The sequence below is a fragment of the Corylus avellana genome, chromosome ca6 (genome assembly GCF_901000735.1).
Source record: "Corylus avellana chromosome ca6, CavTom2PMs-1.0".
Taxonomy (NCBI): domain Eukaryota; kingdom Viridiplantae; phylum Streptophyta; class Magnoliopsida; order Fagales; family Betulaceae; genus Corylus; species Corylus avellana.
The window spans coordinates 3764779-3784136 of NC_081546.1; the positions used below are offsets into that span (position 1 = coordinate 3764779).

The 19358-nt window shown below is 36.8% G+C and overlaps 2 protein-coding genes across 4 annotated transcripts; both read left to right on the plus strand.

The window, feature by feature from the left end:
• Positions 1 to 614: 614 nt before the first annotated feature.
• Positions 615 to 16584, plus strand: LOC132183953 (histone-lysine N-methyltransferase ASHH1). 3 transcript variants are annotated; one of them, XM_059597427.1, is made up of 11 exons: positions 615 to 740; positions 1150 to 1256; positions 2403 to 2467; positions 3350 to 3506; positions 5401 to 5487; positions 7997 to 8081; positions 8161 to 8254; positions 8345 to 8543; positions 11284 to 11318; positions 12255 to 12747; positions 15910 to 16584. In XM_059597427.1, exons 2-11 carry the CDS (start codon positions 1254 to 1256, stop codon positions 16180 to 16182), a joined length of 1491 nt encoding a protein of 496 aa, XP_059453410.1. In that variant the 5' UTR covers positions 615 to 740; positions 1150 to 1253; the 3' UTR covers positions 16183 to 16584. The 3 variants fall into 3 exon arrangements, with proteins under 3 accessions (XP_059453410.1, XP_059453411.1, XP_059453412.1); XM_059597428.1 differs by having other exon boundaries at positions 5449 to 5487; XM_059597429.1 differs by having other exon boundaries at positions 15899 to 16116.
• Positions 16585 to 16936: 352 nt separating this feature from the next.
• On the plus strand, positions 16937 to 18635 carry LOC132185041 (leucine-rich repeat receptor protein kinase EMS1). Its single transcript, XM_059598859.1, has one exon. It carries the CDS (start codon positions 17389 to 17391, stop codon positions 18532 to 18534), a length of 1146 nt encoding a protein of 381 aa, XP_059454842.1. The 5' UTR covers positions 16937 to 17388; the 3' UTR covers positions 18535 to 18635.
• Positions 18636 to 19358: the final 723 nt, after the last annotated feature.

Genomic DNA, 19358 nt, shown 5'->3' on the forward strand with positions numbered 1-19358 from the left:
AAAAAAAAAAATCATTTGCACTTGCAGAAAAATTGTATCAAAAGAATAAGGAAGAAAATAAAAAGAGAGATAAAAAAATAGAGAACGAAATATAGAGACAGAGAAAAGAGAAACGAAGATATATATATATATATATATATATATATAGAGAGAGAGAGAGAGAGAGAGAGAGAGAAATATAGAAGAATCAGAGAGATAACGAAATTTAATCTCACAAGTGAGGTTTTTTATGGCAATTTACACAATTAATTTAATTCCACAGGAAATGATTAGCTAAGCCACTGCTAACCCTATGTGTATGAGATTAGTAGTCCCATGAGAATAGACTATTTCAAGAAATAGAGTGTTACCAAATAAAAGACTAGTTATACCTAGTATTAGCTAGTCCAATCCAAAAGTCTATTCCACAAACCAAATGGGGCCTAATTGATAAAAATCAGAAGCTCGAGGAATGATTTGATAATGAAGTAATTTTTTGGGAGGATTACAGTAATTTTTTTTTTTCTTTTCTTACAATGATACTTCGATTTAAAAATAAAAAATAAAACAAAAAAACCCCCTCTTTGATAAGTAAAGCGACGTCGTTATTCTTCAAATTTCTCTCCGGTGTCGTCTAGTACTTTTCCTTTCTCTTCTTCTGGCCTCCTCCTTCCCTTCTCTCTCTCCCTCTCTCTCTCTGCACAAGCGTGCTGGGATTCCCATAAACCCTAGCTGATTATCCAATTCCGCTTCACGAGCACGTACGTTTCTCGTTTCAATTATATGTTATGATATTGAAATCACCGAAATTTCGTTTTTCTAACCGTTCTTCTGTGGTTGATCACTTTCTTGTTCTCTCCTGTCTTTGAGCTGGTTATGACTATAAATATTTATCTTTTATGAGATTACTTTTATAAAAATATTAAACTGCATAAATTGGATTTTGTGCTGGCTATGACTGCCACATTATCCATTAATTTTAATTTTGTTTTTGTTGCTGCCTAATTTACATTTTTAATTCATTATTTGGCATAATCACGAGAATTGAATGTGTTTGGAGACTTTATTTTTTGAATATTTATCTTCTTGATTTTCTTTTTCAATAATGTGAAATCCAATTTATTAAGAACTTGAGTGGTAACTATGTGTTTCTTGGCTTTGACGTAGCAGATAATCAGTAAGGTATCCGCGCTGCTTGGAAGGGCTTGTAGTTCTGCATTTTCTTAACCCACCAATGTGATGCATTTTGTCTAACGATTTATTTTGGTATCTCAATGGTATGGTCCTATATTATGGGTTTTCATATATGAAAGGAGAACCCTGAGAAATTTCTGTTGCCCATCACAAACTATTGTGAATCATGTTTGACACTTTAATAGCATGTTTGAAGAAGTCCCAAAGTCTGGTAGTATAATTTCCGAGTTCTCTTAAACAGAATTAAATGCCTCAGAGAATATTCAAATGTATGGTTTTTGCCAGGCTTTGTACATGAGCAAATGGTGCTGGGGAAGAAAAAAAAAAAAGAAAACCGTAATTAGAGATATTGGCTCACAATTGAAACATGACCTTTTATAGTTGGGAGTTGCTCTTGTCTATATATTTGTTGCATGTTTTTTCCTTTGTAGTGCAAATTCCAAATTTTTTTGTATTAATCCGATGATGTTATATTATTAACTGTATTTTCCAACATTTGAAAAAAAAATAAAAATTAATTGCCTTGTTTGAAAGTACCCACTTAATATTTGATGAAGTTTTTTAGAATTAAATGTTATTGCTCTTTATGTCACAATACATTAGCAGAAATCTCGTCTAATGGTGAGAAGAGGCTATCAATACCAAGTGATTTAAGATAAAACATATCTATGTGCTCAACAAATTCTGGATCTAGTTGGATAAAAATGTATGATATTAGATTGAAAGAATGATATTCCAACTACCAAAAAGCTGAATAAAATTTTGTGGACTCTATATTTTGTGTGCAAAAAGATATATATATATTAAAAGAATTCTTATTTATGTGAGTTTATTTGTCTTTAATTATCTCATCATATAATTTCTAGCTGATAGGCTGATAAGCTCTTGCATCACGTGGACTTTTGACTAGTGTTTGTACCTACATAGAGAGAGGGGGGTTGAGTAGTGGGGAAGGGTAGAGGCGGGATGAGAACTTAAGCTCATTTAGGTTATAGGTAGATATGTTTTTGTTAATGGGGATTTAAGGATGGTTGTTGATTGTGTGCGGCTAACTTTGAACTTCAATGACAAGTTGTATATTATTCATACCCGCAGAAACTGAAAACTTTACAATTTATTATTTTTCTTTTAGTTTGTAGCTCCATGTCATGTAGAGTGGCTATTTTTCTAATTTTATTCGTACTTTGAGAAATTATGTGTAAATGACATGGAAAATGATTTGTTTGAAGGATCAACATACTGAAGAACTACCAGAATACATAGATATCAATCAAAATGATTTCTCATATCGAAAGTAAGATTTCTCTTATCTTTTTTTTTTTTTTTTTTTCTTTGTTTTTGTTTTCTTCATTCTTATCCTCTTGAAGTTTTTCTTTGTTGAATATATCTTTTTGACTAATTATTTACTTAAATGTTATCACCTCATGAGACTTAACCAAAAAAAAAAAAAAAATGTTATCACCTCATAAGTGAAGCATAGTTATCTTTATATGTATGATGCTTCATTTGTGAGGATAACATGTATGTAAAGAATTGGTCAACAAGTTATATTTATATAATTCTCTAATACCTCTGAGCTTTTGAGAAAAGCAAGCATAATACAAAAATAGTTCAAACTTGTTTTAGTTACTAGGTATGACTTTAGTATAATATTTGACCTATTGTATTATATAGGACTTTAGTATAATATTTGAATATATAAAGCATAGTTATCTTTATATGTATGAAAATGGAACTACACTATTGTATTGTTTTAAATATTTGACCTGCAAATGAAGGTTAGTCCTAAGTTATGGAGTTGGATTTTAGTAGCCAAGTAGTTCTATAACAGTGACCATCACTTCATTGTGACCTTGTCCCTTCCTGTACCTGGGTGAGTGTGCAAATAATGTAAGAAAAACCATATGTTTACCCATTAATAGGAGTTTCAGAAGTTATTATGGTGTTTTCAGTAGCAACCTGCATGATTAAGCAACTGTGTATTGGCAGTACATACTACATAGAGCTTTTTCAAAATAGAAAGGGAGGGGGGGAAACTGGTGAAAGTTAGTCATCATGTTTCATAATTTATTAAATATTCAATGGCAGTCTAATGAGTTGTTTGTATAATTTATTATTATGCTGAGTTGAAAATAATCTTATTGTAATGCTGAGTTGATTTTTCGCTTGTTTCTAGGCACAAGAAGCAGAAGGAGGAGGACATTGCTATCTGCGAATGCAAATATAATGCCAATGATCCTGATAGTGCATGTGGGGAGAGGTGCTGGAATGTACATACCAGCACAGAATGCACTCCTGGTTACTGCCCTTGTGGTGTGTTGTGCAAGAATCAGGTCACTATGAGATTTCTTGTTCACATGTGTGTGTGTGTTTGTGTGCGAGCATTCCACTTTCCTTTATTTGATAAGTAATTGACAAATTTTATTAAAAAGCATGAGGCACCTCTAAGTACACAAGGAGTATACAAAAGGAAACACCTAACTAGAACAAGCAAAAAACACTTGCACCCCCCAAAACCCCAAGGTAGGTTCCACCAACTGTTCCAACTATACTGTTATCTTATTAATTTGGTCATATTATTACTTATGTTATGGAGTTGAATTAATTTGATAGGGATCTTGATTGACTATTTAAAAATAAATAAATAAATTGATTGCCCAGATGTTATTGTAGTTGCCATTTCATATATATATATTGGTGAATATGAATTCTCATTCATATTTTTACATGTTGTTGCCTTTTGCGATTCTATTTTTAGTCTTTTTGGGCTAGACTGGGTCCTGCCTTGACAGGTGGTAGATTGCTTTACTTGTTGGAGAGGCCAATTTGGTAGTTTCATAGTGCAACTTTGTGTAAGATGGTTTTGTCTTGCATAATGTGGTGTATCTGGAGAGAAAGAAATGCTTGTAGCTTTGAAGACCGCGAGGGACGGTGGTGGAATTAAAGGCTTTTTTCTTTAATGCCTCGCACCACTAGGCGCCTGCTTATTATCACTTTCTTTTTTCTAGTTTTCATGATTTTCTTGCTCTTTTTTCTTTTCTTTTTTTGGATAAGTTTTTCTCGTGTACATCATGTGTACTTGGGTTACGCCCTTGCACTTTTAATAAAGTCAATTACTTATAAAAAAACATGTTGCTCTAAGCTCTCTTGATTTTATTTTATTTATTTCCAAGAATTGTTATCTATGCTTTTAAACTAGTTTATTTATTTTTTGATAAGTTCATTAAAAAGCGCAAAGGCGCAACCCAAGCATACAAGATTTGTACAAGAGAGACACCTAACTTGAAGAAGAAAAAAGATCGAGAAAAATATGAAAGCTAAAAATGTTAAAATCAAAGGCAACAACCCAATAATAAAGTGTCTTAAAGAAAAAAGCCTTTAATTCAACTAATGTCCTGTCACGGTGGTGGTGACTGACCACTACTGTGAGAGGACTGAGGAGGATTATAGATTACCTCATCAATGGAGCGGTCACTTTTTTTTTTTTTTTTTTTCTCTATGCCACCCAAACCCAATAGATTACCATCAGTGATTGGGCCACCTCTAAGCACTAACGTCCTGCCCAAACCTGATGGACTTCCTGAACAAGAACCATCGACATAACTCACGACCTCTTTCCCAGACCTGAAAACTTTTGTATGTACAATCTCACCAACAAAATATGAGCTTGAGGATTGTACATGGTGTTGCGGTTGGGCGTCCTTCGGCGAGACCTTAGATAGAGCACCACTGGTGACAAAGCTAACACTAGTGACCTCCATAACCCTCTTCCCCTTATTGTTTAACTGCACAGTAGCTGCTACATAACCCACCGGCTAAGCACTCAAAGAAATTGGTTGCTCTCAAAGCTCAAACCCATGTACCAGTGATTGATATCCTGAAGACAATAGCCCATATTCACCCCATTTACATGTTCCTCTGAGGGCTTGAATCCTGAACAATCCATGGGGGTCCCAAGAAGTGTTATTCAACCAAGGGTACATTAGCATATATGTATATTCATCCACTCAGCAGAAACAAACACAAATGTGTGTCCATGTAATTTTTTTTGTCCCGCCATGTTGTGCTATATCAATTGTTACAATGTATTTTTTTTTCTTGCAAACTTGAGGAGCGTATTCTGTTTAGAATAACTATTAGAAAGTTTGATGGACCTTTGAGTTTCCTATTAAATATGATGAAACTGATATTTGATCCTTTTTGATGTCTCATATGTTTACTTTACAGAGATTTCAGAAATGTGAATATGCTAAAACAAAGTTGTTTCAAACTCAGGGCCGAGGGTGGGGTCTTCTAGCTGATGAGGATCTAAAGGTAATAGTTTGCTAGCCTCATGTGAACTTTTGCAGTCATGTAATAAGCATTCATTAGTTACTTGGCATCTGCTATATATATATATTTTTATGATAAGTAATGTTGCATATCAAAAGCGCAAAGTGGCGCAACCATAGTACACATAAAGTATACAAGAGAACGCTGGAAAAAAGAGACCCTCAAGAAAAGAACCCTAAAACCCAAAGAAGCCCTAAACCCGCATAACAAACATCTGCTATTCTAACATTCATTTAATTAGCACATATATGTCTACCTTCTTTATATGTAATGGAGACTAATATGCATGATTCCCTACTCTAGAAACATGGTGAGGTGTCCTAGTATGAGCTGTCTATTATCTAGAACATTGTACAAAGACTCCTATATATGTGGAATGAATGTAATAGTGAGATTCACCCCTATTTTCTCTTTCATTTGGCTATTCCCATCATAACTAACATGGTATCAGAGCAAGATTCTAGGGTTTAGAATTCTTGTTTAGTCTTCCTTGTTTATAGTTTTTTCTCCCCCTCGTTTTTGTTAAGCCTTTAGAGCTTATTTTTGGTCAGCCTCCTCTCAGTGGAATCCCACCCTGGCAGTGCCTTGATGAAACTCTAAAAGAGCTGTCTTGGTGACCTGAAAAAGTCTCCGGTGTGAAAAAAAAGGAAAAGACAAAAAAGATCGATTTTGTTTTTTTTTTTGGAGGTGTCAGATTGATTTTGGTGTAGTTTGGTTTTCTGTGGTGTTTCTTAGTGGTTTTCATGGTTAGCGGCTTTCTTTGTGGTGCTTGGTGGCTATTCTAGAGGAGTCTATGGTGCTTAGTGGTAGTCTCCAATGGGTTATGTGGTGGTAAATTCGCTAGACAACTCGTTTTTGGTTGCGGGCGTATCTTATCCCCATCCAGGACAAGAATTTCCTTATCCGGAATAAACTTATTCCAGTTTTGTTCTTGAGCCGGGTCCGGCCTAGTCCACTTGCATTAATCAAAACAATCCCAGTCCAAACCCAACATTAAAAAAGCAGAGGTTCAGTCCATCCCAAGTAAACAAAAAAAGGGCTGAGCTTTCCTTCACCTAGCACAGTAAGTTAGTGAGCCCAGGACACTTACATCAACCCAGCTTGACCCAGTCTCATACCTGACTGTACCAACCTGTGTTGCAACCAGGTCAACCCGTTATCTAGTACCCTGCGCTGCCGCCAATAGGATCTGATATTTTCTGGCGAGTTCTCGCCTGTTTCCATCATTTTTTGACCAGATTTTATATTTTCCGGTACTCTCTGGCAAATTTCAGCCTTCTCCTTTTCCAGCCACTGTCATGTCTACCTTGACACAATGTTCATATTAAGAATGATAATAAGAGAGCAATCCGAGAGCTCAACAACGAAAGAGCTCCTTAGGTGCTCTTGAGTGTTCCAGCCAGTCCCTTTTCGGTGGCTTCTCCATTTGTTTTGCCCATTTCGGTGTCCTCTCGGTGGGGCCGGTGTCAGTGTTTTTCTTTTTTGGTGTTCGGTGATCAGTGTTTGGTGCCTTGTTTCACTGGGGCTGTTGACTGTTCTAAGTGCACTCTTTGTTTCCGCGTGGTGACAGTGAACTTACTCTCTGTCGGAGTGCTGACAGTTTGTTTTGTCTATCAGCACGTATTTGGCAAATTTTCAGTGGGTTGTTTCCGGGCACTGTTTTGCAGGATCTGGTGTTCTCCAGCGAGCTCTTGGTTGTTTTGCGGCACTGTTTTGCTGGGTCTAGTTTTTTCTTGCACACTCTTGGTTGTTTTCTGATGTTCATGGGTTGTTTTCCGGTGAGTTTTTGACTGGCGTTTGTGTTTCTGGTGAGTTTTCAATCGGCAATCGGTTTCCAGCGAGATCCGACCAGCCTTGGTGTTTTGAGGTGAGATCCGACTGTGTATTGAAGTTTTCCGGTGAGGTTTCGACCGGCGTTGCAGTTTTAGTTTAATTTTCGATAGGTGTTGCCCTTTTTTTTGGGGGAATTTCAGCTTGTTTGATTGGTTTAGAGTGCATATTATTTTTCATGTCTTTTTAATAAAATTTGTCTTTCTGTTTGTTTATTCCAACCTGTTCCAGCTTGATGGGGAGTATTATAGTTTGTTTGTTTCTTCCAAGCTGAAGCATTATATATATGCTTCTGCTTGAGGGGGGAGTGTTAGAGAATAATATGCATGAGTCCTTGTGCTAGAAACATGGTGAGGTGTCCTATTATGAGCTTTGTGTGAGCTGTCTATTATCTAGAACATTGTACAAAACTCCTATATATGTGCAATGAATGGAATGAATGTAATAGTGAGATGCACCCCTATTTTCTCTTTCATTTGCCTATTCCCATCATAACTAACAATATGCAAATATATCTCATTGGTGAGAAATGTATATTCAGCACTTTTATAATCATATTTATCACTTAACTTTTAAATTATTTACTTGTCACCATGGAATCAATGGAGGAGATTTATAAATTACTGATTTTATACATTTTTATTTGTTTTATCCAATTCAGGTGGGACAGTTTATTATTGAATACTGTGGCGAAGTAATATCATGGAAAGATGCAAAGCGAAGATCCCAAGCTTATGAAATTCAGGGTGAGCATAAGTTTATCCTATACAAGTCTATGTTACTTTTATCTCAAAACCCATTTCACCATCGTGTGGATTGATGCAGGTCTCAGAGATGCATTTATAATTTCTCTCAATGCTTCTGAATCTATTGATGCTACTAAAAAGGGAAGCCTTGCTAGGTTTATCAACCATTCATGGTTAGCCAATTGAGACAAGATATCTAATAGACAAATTTGGCTTGTTGTGCTTGAGTTTGACATTAACCAAGTCCTTTCTTCATTTTTCAGCCAACCAAATTGTGAGACAAGGAAATGGACTGTATTGGGGGAAATAAGGGTTGGAATATTTGCAAAGGAAGATATATCTAGAGGAACAGAATTGGGATATGACTACAATTTTGAATGGTATGGTGGTGCCAAGGTTCGCTGCCTGTGTGGTGCAGCAAGCTGTTGTGGATTTCTTGGGGCAAGATCTCGTGGTTTTCAGGTAAATTTTGATCAATTTAATTTGAATTTTGAAGATTCTGTTCTGCTCAGAGAATCTAAATCAGAAAAAGGAAAAAGAAAAAGGAAACTTAGACTAACTGTTGAGATAGATGTCAATGCTAATCCCATATTGAGCCAGTAATTCCATGAAGTGAAAGTTTACCTTTGAGTGATGCTGTTATTCTCTTATTCTCATATGGTTTTACAAACATGTATTTATAATACTAGTGATAAGTAATAGCTTGTGCTTATTGAATGCTTCAGCATGCATTAAGTGTATTCCTTCGTAACTTTAAAGATCCCTCACTGGGTTGCAAAGCAATTTTAACAGTGGGGGCTTGAGCTGTTATTTCCTGTTGGCATTAAGGCTAGGTAAAGAAAGATGACTTTCCTACTCATTAAATGCTTTGTTGTTAAGTTATTAATAATTTAGTTATTTGTTGAATTTAATTTGTAATACATCAACTAGGTGTATTCTTCATTCAGAAAGTGGCTTTGTTGCAAGTTGTCCGAAATCATTACTGCACATCCTTTGTAGTTTGTCTGCGCTATATTTTGTGATGTCCTACTAGTAGCTAATATCCAGTTCAATTTGGACTCTATAGTTGGAGACTGGTAGAGCCCATTTTGTTGTAATGAATAGACAATTAAGGACATTACCAGAAAGGGGAAAAAAAAAAAAAAAAAAAAGAGTAAAAGAAAGACAATTGAGGATCACCCGAAAGGGTGCCGTGTGGAAATGTTGAGGTTGATAGAACGTATATCATGCCCGTGTCATGTGAATTTTTTTACAAAGACATTTATTGCACAATGTTTTCTTCAACCCCATGATAAAGTGCCTTATAAGGTATAACAAAGACATTCATTGCACAATGGTTTTTTTTTTTACAAGATTCATCCCATTACATATTGGGTTGGCCTTTCAAAGTGGTTAACAGTATAGAATGCCTCCCCCATTTGCATCTTAGTGTCATAGGCATTATCTTACTATTGTTTCTATTGTATACTTAGTTTCAGCTTCCATTTAGTTACAGATCCATGGAAATGAGCAAACGTAAGCTGAGACAGCTCTTATCATTTTGGATAGCTACTCAAACTGGATCATTCCAGTTAAGCTAAATGATTTCAGGCTTTTGGCCAGTTATTTAATGCTTGTGGTGTCCTTCATTTGTTTTGTTTGTCTTCTATACACATACACAAGAAGTGAGAAACTCATCAGGATAAAAATTGTATAGTTGATGACAGATGGATCTTACTTAAGAGCCTCCCTTTTCTCTTAAGGAGCTTCTTGGGATGGGATTATAACCTTTCCCGACTAAGTTTATCCACTACAAGAAGGGAGTGCCTGACAGGGCCATCCTAACAACAAATGAACAAGCCTATTTTGGGGGGTAGCCTGCTTCCTATGAATTGGTGAGCTCACACAAGAAACTGAAGGACCATTCAAGGAGTCAGACTGTCAGAGTCACCTGTGAGAGGGGGAGTTGGATATATTGGTAATAAACAAATAACTACTTTATACTTGGTAATATTTCTTAGATAATATGGCTCTTCACGCTTGGTGAAGAAATCTTGAACTTAGGTGTGTTTCAGAGCTTGACAAACTGACTAGCAAGCATCTTTAAAGCTGTGAACTTTTCTAGACATCCACTTATCCAATTTTAAGGCATTCAAGCCGAGAGTGTCAAGATATGAGTTACTTGACTTGTATGTAAGATTGTGCCAAGTTCACTTACAGCGACAGGATGTAGAAATGGTTTTCTGTTGCCAAATGACAGCCTCCCAAATTACTAAAATCTGATGTGGTTATTGACATAAACATTAGTGGTGCTATCTATTAGAGTCACAATGTTTTTATTCTGAGAGTTTCACAAAATAGGTGTTCTTCATGTTGGAGGTAATAATGAAATGATATATATATATATATATATATATATTTTCAAACATTCATATATTGCAAGTCCATTAGTTCTATAGAGATGCTACAGTTGCACATTGTAGACGTAAAATGTTGGCTAAAATACATTTTGGTCCCTCCAAATTTGGGTTTGCTGTCTGAAATTTCAAATTTGGTCATTTAAGTTTGTATTCATTATTAATATAGCCTTTCCATCCAAATCTGTTAAATTTACTGTTAAATGTCAAGTAATTTACTTGTGAGTTTAAAATTTTAGTATAAATTACATTAACAAGTGAAGTGATTAGAAATTTGAGAAAAAAAGGGTTTTTTTTTTTTTTTTTCTTTCTCGCAATATCTTTTTCAAAAACAATGCTGTTTTCAACTCATGTGCATGTCACACGACATGCAACAGGTTAATGGTTTTGGAGGGAAGGACTGTATTGACAACAAATACACACTTCAGGGGCCAAATCCAAATTGACCAAATTCAAACTTCATGGACCAAATTGATGGCAAACCCAGACTTCGAAGGACCAAAATATATTTTGGCCTGTTTTTGTAGAAGTTACCAGTTTCTTACACGGTGCAATGTTGGCCGATCTATTTGTTGCAACTTTAATCTGATCGATATAGGTTGCTTGCCTTGTAGGATACATTTTGCAATGATCTTACAATGTTTGAACTATTTTTGCATTGTCCAGTTATGGTTTTCTCAATGAATTATTATTTTCTGTTCTTTTTTTTTTTTCTTTTTTTTTTGGGTGGGAACTGGTTTTCTTCTATGGCTGTGGTTCCTATAATTAATATATTTCTGTCTGCATGTATGGAACCTCTTCAACAGGAGGATACCTATTTGTGGGAAGATGATGATGACAGGTAATGCATTATTGATATTCTTGATGTGTTTATATGCAGCTTTTCCTGTTCCATTCTCAAGTGCTGGGTGTATTGAATCATGCACTATGTATCACTATTTTTTAAGTTCTCAATATATAGCAAGTCAAATCTTTTTTATAGTTTGGATTTTAGTTCATTGGACCTCGCTCAACTTGTCTGGTTTATTTATTCCATTGGATTTCTTTCTTTCTTTACTTATTTTCTTGTTTTGTTTTTTGGCTTGACTACTATTTTGGTCCCTAAAATTTGACCCTGGTTTCAATTAGGTTCCAAAGTTAAACTTGGTGCTATCAAGTCCTCCAATCTTTTTCTCAACTTGACTGATGCGGACATGGCATATGAAATATCACCTCCATTTTTATGCTTATTTTTATAATATTAATTAAAAAAAAAAATAGTAAAAAAAATCTCAAATTGATGAAAAAAATATCTTTGTCAAGCTCAACCCCGCCTCTATTACCCATACTCGTAGCACCAAAACCCACAACAACCACCACCATAAAACTCCGGTGAAGACAATGTTGAAAAAGGGAACAGCCCATTAGTTCAAGGACTGAGTTGGTTGGAGTTGAAACAAACATTTGATAACTTAGTTGAAAATTGGGAATTCATAGCCCTAGAATTCAGCTAAAACTTGTAGCTAGGTTCACAAGGATTGTCCAACTGTGTCAATTGCCTGTGATTCAATTGTCTTGCACTTGTTGGTTTGCTCAACTCAGGTCCTGTATAATTCAAAAAGGTTGATTTGATGGGGGCAGTATACGTGGTTTGGCTATCTATCTGACCAACTTCAAGAATTGAATAGCTGCTATATTTGTTACATTTGTATTTTGTGCAATGAATCTTTGTTATTCAAATTTCGGTTCTCATTTTATGTGTTACTATATTTAGCTTGACATGCCTATTTGGTAACAGATATTCAGTTGAGAAAATTCCGCTCTACGATTCTGCAGAGGACGAACCTTCCTCTAAGCTCCTCAAAAGTGTTGACTCCTCAAATTCTGAGTATAACATTGATGGAAAAATTAAATACTCCATGACAATGACTGTTGGTGTCGGATCTGAGCACCAATTTGAAACCAATGCTCTTGTTGTTCAGCCACCTGATCCAGTTCCCATGGAGGCTGTAGTTGTCAATGAAGTAAAAGCTGAAGCAAGTGTGGAGATGAAACCGTATTCACAGGATACTCAACAGGCCTTTTCACAAAAGAATGCAATGATATCTCGCATACGAAGTAATAGTGCGTGCCGGAACTATCACATTGGACCAGGGTCCTTGACAAAGAAAAGATCAAAACACTATTCCAATGGAAGGTTGAAACAACTTGCACAGGATCAAGTTAATGCAAAATTTATTGCCCTACTTTTGGTAACAAAGCAAGCCCAAGAGGAAATCCTGAGATGTGAGGTATGAACTGCTTTTTGTGTTTTTAGCAGTGGTTTATGCAATCTGAGCTGGTGATCATTTTGGCTTTAGGTTCTTTACTACAGTTTAAGTCGAATAATTAAGGTTCATAAGTTTTTTGATTAGGGAATAGGATCATCTCTATTTCAAATGAAATAAATAGTATCAATTTCATGGTTATGATTTAAAGTTAGTATATCTAACAGTATATATGAAGTCAATGTTGATGTGTCTTTTAAAAAATTTAAATAATGTGGAATTATGTACACCGTTAAATGCACTAACTTTAAATCCTGACCATAAATTGGATACTGTTCATTTCAAATACTATTCATTTCATTTGTTATAGAGAGTCCTTGTCCTCTTATTAGGCTTGCTGAAATGACTTTGAGCCAACTATGGGTCTTGGTTGTGGCTGTACGTTCTTTGCTACAGTTTAAGTTTACTCATTGAGGGTCATTAATTGAGTTGAATTGTAGAATTTTGAACATAGTAGTCCTACAATGACAAGACTTCTAGGAGAGCTACAGATGCTTTCTACTTGTAGCATCGTTGTGGAAAAAAGGAAAGTAAAATTATTGGTTAAACTACTTTGGTCCTTTAACTTTGTGATTGATTTCAAAGTGGTGAAGGCCTTGGTCTTGAGGTATTGCTCCCTTTAAGGTCCAAGATTCAACACCTCATGGGTGCAGACAATTCTTTGGGGCCACACCCCCTAGTGAAAAGCCAGCAACTTAACCAGTTCTGTGCAGGGAAACTTCTGAGGGTGCGGTGCACGAGACCGGAGTTTACTTTGCAAGGGTAGGTCCGAAAGGCCTTGCCTTGGAGAGGTCCCACGACATCAACTTTGTGATTGATTTCAATTCAGCCCCTGAACATTCAATTATGTCAATTTAGTCCCTTGCCTTTAGTCAATGTTATGCTTGCCATCAACTGAAGTCTGGAAATTGTTGATGTGGCTCACAGAAGTTCTACAAGTTATCAGTTTCGCCAACATGAAAACTTGTGCCACATAATTTTGCTTATGTGCCGGTGAAGGGTGCACAGCTTGTCTGACGTGGCACCTCAGCCACATGACCGGGCGACTAATGGGACACGTGGCCCCCTTATATAACGTGTCCCAACACACAGGAGCTATTGTCTCCTCTCCTCTATTTTCCCCAATCAACTCTTCCTCTTTTCTCTGTTTCAGCCTAGGCAGAACTCTAGCTCTAAATATTTTCTTCAAATTAATCTATGAAAACAGTCCCCACACCACAAATTTGCTACCAATCACCACTAATTTTGATTAATTTCAACCCAGCCACTTAAAAATCTGCCACCGACCACCCCAATCACTATGAGCACCTCCCCCACTTAGTTGATCTACAACGAAAACACAAACATCCAGGTCGACATTGTTTTGGTGGAGGCTGAGGTGTATTATGCGTAGAGGAGCTTTTGAGGAGGGTTTGTGGGACAGGAAAAGGGGAGGGGGGTTGAGCGAATATGTGGAGACTGATAAGAGGGCATGTGAGAGGAGAGGATAAGCCAAAAGATAGGAGTTTTCTCAACAGAAGTGCGATTCTTTGTAACCCCTTCTGGAAATGATTGATTAGAGGATTTGTGGTTTTGATCGGAAAATTGATGGAACTTTGAAGGGCAGTTTTGAAAATGCGGGGGTACCATATGTTTATTTTTGATTAATTTTATTTGTATTTTCTCTATTATCTGCTCTTTATCTACTTTTGTATTATATTTTCTTCTCTCTCCTTTTCTTCCTCCCTATTTCTCTCTCTCTCTCTCTCATCAAGATGCGTTTGCTTATTCAGATTTTACTTTTTCCACTAATGGCTAACTGAAAGTTCCTCAAAATATTGTTGAATTGAAGTACTTGGTTATAGGTTGTGGTGATGGTGGTAGTGGTGGTTATGGGTGGGTGGGTGGATCTTTATTTTTAATGCTAAAATAAATATATAAGTCAGATAAAAATAACCAAAATTTCTGTAAGGGGGGGGAGTGGATGGGATGAATGAGGATCTTTTCTTCCAATCTTTTGCTGGTTTTTATCTTTATTTTTAATGCTAAAACAAATATACAAGTCAGATAAAAATAACCAAATTTTCTGTAAGTGGTTGATGTGGCATATTTTTTTGTTTGCTGGTTGTATAACGTGTCACGCTGTATATTTAGTAAAACTTGCATGCATGCCAATGAAATTGATGACTTTGACAATTTCTATTAGCCACTCCTGCAATTTCTGTGCTTCAGTTCAGAAAGGGTAGCATTGATATCTTGATTACTTTTTTTAAAAAAAAGTGGGAATAAATTGACACAATTGAATGTTCGGGGACAAAATTGAAATTAACCTGAAAGTTGAAGGACCAAAATAGTAGTTTAGCCAAAGTTATTTATGATATTTAACATTGTAGCCTGCCGTTCAATATGATTTGTCATCAAGGGAAAAAGCGTTCTAACTCTGGCCAAAATTTAACCCAAGTATACCGTGATTTGTGTTTCATTTTTGGGATAAATGTGCTATACTTCTAGACTTTTAGCTGGATTGATTTGCTCAAATGACAATACATGATCTCTAAAAAGGTTATAAATCTAAGGATCTTCCTTTTTGGCGTCGACATGTATGATAGTATGGAAAATTAGATTCAGGAAACCATTCCAATATGCTCTTACTAGCATGCTTGAAGCTTAGCATATTGTCAAAACAATTCTTTTATTCTCTAAGATTAAAGTAAATGACTTATTCTCGTTGTGGGATTTCATTTCTGAGTGAAATCTGTTTATCCAGGCCTCATATAGAGATTACTTAGAAGACCACAAAGAACATCATTATCATTACATGATGGATGATGGATGCTTCAACCAATTGCAATTCACCCCCACTCTCATAACATGTCCTATCTGGAATATAATGAGGTCTTATGATCTTAATATTCTCTGTTTTATGCCCTTATCAAGAAATATTTTCTGTTTTATGCATCACTTAGATGATCAAATTGCATATTCTCACTGTAGTGATGGATGCTGTATCCAACAGCACCAAAAAAATTTGTTCTCAGTTTGTTATATGAAATATCAATCATAGAACGAATGATGTCTAATGTTTCATCTTCATAGTTATTATTTCTGTTATTAAAATTCATGTTGAAAATGATAGTTTTTTTGCAGGAAATTAAGAACAATGCCAACTCTGTGCTTGATTCCTTATACAATGAAATACGACCTGCCATCGAAGAACATGAAAGGGACAGCCAAGACTGTGTAGCTACCAGTGTAGCAGAGAAGTGGATAGAAGCCTGCTGCTCAAAATTGAAGGCGGACTTTGATCTTCATTACTCAATCATCAAAAATGTTGCCTGCACTCCCCGAAGGCCACACCCCGAAGCAAAACTGTCTGAAGGAGACAACGAGAGTGGAATCAGGTACTTAGCAACAGATTAATGTCTGTCTATTAGGCTTCATGAAAACTGCCCAAGGGCTTGCCAAATGTTGGGGTGGTTATTAGAAGAAAACTATTGAACTTTCATTAATCATTAATACGAAAAAGCCCAAGTTCTTTGTGTGGTCCCTGGCCGCTTAGAGCTCTAATGCTTAGTGCAAGTAAATTACCCCTTTGCCCTGGTCTAAATTTTAAGTAATTGTTTTCCTCCATATTGCTTCAAATATCTCCCGTTTCCCTTTAAATGTAGTTTGAACAGGTCAGAACTCAAGAACCTAGACAATGCCGTGTGGGTCCTCCCATGGACTCTAGCTATGTATTTACTTGCTATTTGGCAGCACATGATTGATTGGAACAGTCAATTATTTAAAGCAATCATTGCCTTTTTCTTGGGTTTCGCTTTTGCTCTTTGATTGTCGCTACAATTAGAGCAGACATATGAAGGGTCCATGATCCATCACCCTCAACTCATCTTCTAGGTTTCACTTTCTTCTTGTGCTGGTTTTTGGTTGATTACATTTATCATACAATTGAGATAACGATGTAATGAAAATAGATTAATAAAGACTTGTAAAAAAAAAAAAAAAAAAATTAATGGTTGATTTTACCGCTATGCCATCCAAATTGTATGGTAGTCATATAACATGGCTGATCCAATGATAGATTGATAACATCATAGTGAGATAGTAGTGAGATAAGAGGTTTAATATAGAACATTATTCAAAGTCAAAGATTAGTTAACACCATGTCTGACTTTTATTATCTTACTCATACATGATTGTATCTTACTCAAGAGGTAGTCTTCAATCCCATAATAGCATTTAACACGTCAAAAAAACATCATCATCATCATTTCCCTTCAATTTCATTGCAACGAACCTTCAACTCTCATACACGGTCCATGATCAACCACACCTTGACAACTCACTCCCGCACACGATCCTTGCCCACAAACCCATTACACGTTGACTCGGCCTCACTCAATACAAAGGCAAGACTTGAAGACCACCGATGACCAAACCCCACCTTCCTTGAAACCCCACTCCACCGCTGTCGCCGGCTCTGATTTTCCTTCCCCCACCCTTCTCAGTCAAATCCCAAACCCACACGTAACCCTGAACACACCCAACAGGGACAACACCTTTATCATCTAAACCCATCTCTCTCTTTCTGCTTGAATTCCAGTTCCTTTCTTTCTTTCGTTCAAAATGGGTGAATTGGATAAACCGCTCCAAGCAATTATCGCAGCGTCGGCAAGCTTCTTCTTCATGATCATTCTCTTCGCTATCTTGTTCGTTCTCTGTAAACGAAACAAGAAAAGAGGTGATCAGGCCCGAGGCCGCGGGCGAGTCCAAGCACGTGCGCTCCCCAAACTACCTAAGACAGAGCTATCCTCCATCGCCGTCGACGAGAGCGCCGCGTCCTTCGACCCATCCCTCCGACTCTCCATGGAAGACCTCGTCAAAGCCACAAAGAACTTCTCCGCCGACCTGATTGTCGGCGACGGCAGCTTCGGCCTCGTCTACAAGGCCCAGCTCCCCAGCGGCGGCACCGTCGCCATCAAGAAGCTCGACCCAGACGCTTTCCAAGGGTTTCGGGAGTTTCGGGCCGAGATGGAGACTCTGGGCAAGCTTCGACACCCGAATATCGTTAAGATTCTCGGCTACTGCGTCTCGGGCGCCGAAAGGCTCTTGGTTTACGAGTATATCGAGAAGGGTAGCCTCGACCAATGGTTGCAGGACGCGTCATCGGAGAACGATGACATGGCGGCGCTCTTGCAGGGGGGTGTACGGAAACCGCTGAGTTGGGAGACGAGGATTAAGATTGCCAAGGGCGTGGCTAATGGGTTGGCCTATTGCCATGGGTTGGAGAAGCCCATTATTCATAGGGATATAAAGGCTAGTAATGTGTTGTTGGACTCGGAGTTTGAGGCGCATATTGCGGATTTTGGGCTGGCAAGGCGCATCGACTCCTTGCATTCACACGTGTCCACACAAGTGGCGGGCACGATGGGGTACATGCCCCCAGAGTACAAGGAAGGGTTCACTGCAGCGACGGTTAAGGCCGATGTGTATAGTTTCGGGATATTAATGTTGGAGATTGCGACCGGGAAGCGGCCCAATTTGCCAATGGTAATGGATGGGAAACAGGTTTTGTTGGTGGAATGGGCCAAGAGAATGGTGGCCGAAAATCGGCAAATGGAAATGGTGGATGCCAATATTTGGAGGGAGGGGCTAGTAGAAGGCAATGTTAAGGACTATTTTGATGTCGCTGCCAAGTGTACTGTGGAGAGCCCAAGAGAGAGGCCAGTTATGGCTGAGGTTGTTGAATTGTTGGATCTAATTCCAGGGTGAAATTGCATTTGTTAGATTGTTTAGTGATGTTGTTCAACTTCTTTGGGGGATGAGATCTCAAAAGGTATGTATGTGTACATATATATAACTTGTTGGGTAAATTAAGTTTTTCTTTTTTATTAAAAAAAAAAAAAATGCAAGTAGGGTAATTTAGTCATTCTAAAAGTAAGGCTTTTTTAGTAAGCCAAATCCTTGAATTATTGTAAGAATCCATGGTTTAAAAGGCCATTATGCATCATCACATGATAGCAATAGGGCCTCTATTACTCTTCATTACATTACCAAAAACAAATACCTGTTATTAATAGTTTTTTTTTTTTTTTTTATCTTTTTTCTATTTAAAATCAACTCAATTGATGTTATTATCCTATTTCACTTGAATCGATTTGGAGAGGAGCCTCTTAACCCATAAAGAATATCCTTTGTTTAGTTTATAGAAAATTATGAATCTAACTATTGAATTAATATTCTATAATTACTCCTCTTCATGAAATATTTATTTAACTAAAATTAGGCTTAAATTGTAGATTTAGAATTCAAACTTACGACCTCTATTCTGATTCCATGTCAAATTATCACGTAAGTGTTTAAGTTAGAATTTAATTATTTGATTAATATTTTACTAATTACTTTTTTTTTTATTTAATCTTTTTTGTTGCACCAACATGGAAGTGTGTTTAATTCGAAAATGAGTAGCATGTTTCTTGTTTTGAATGGATGGAAATGATAGGACGAAGATAAAGTCTCCATATAATCTGCATTGATGGCTTGACGGTAATTACTGGTTATGGTGGATGTTATCTTTGTAATTTGGTGAATGTGGT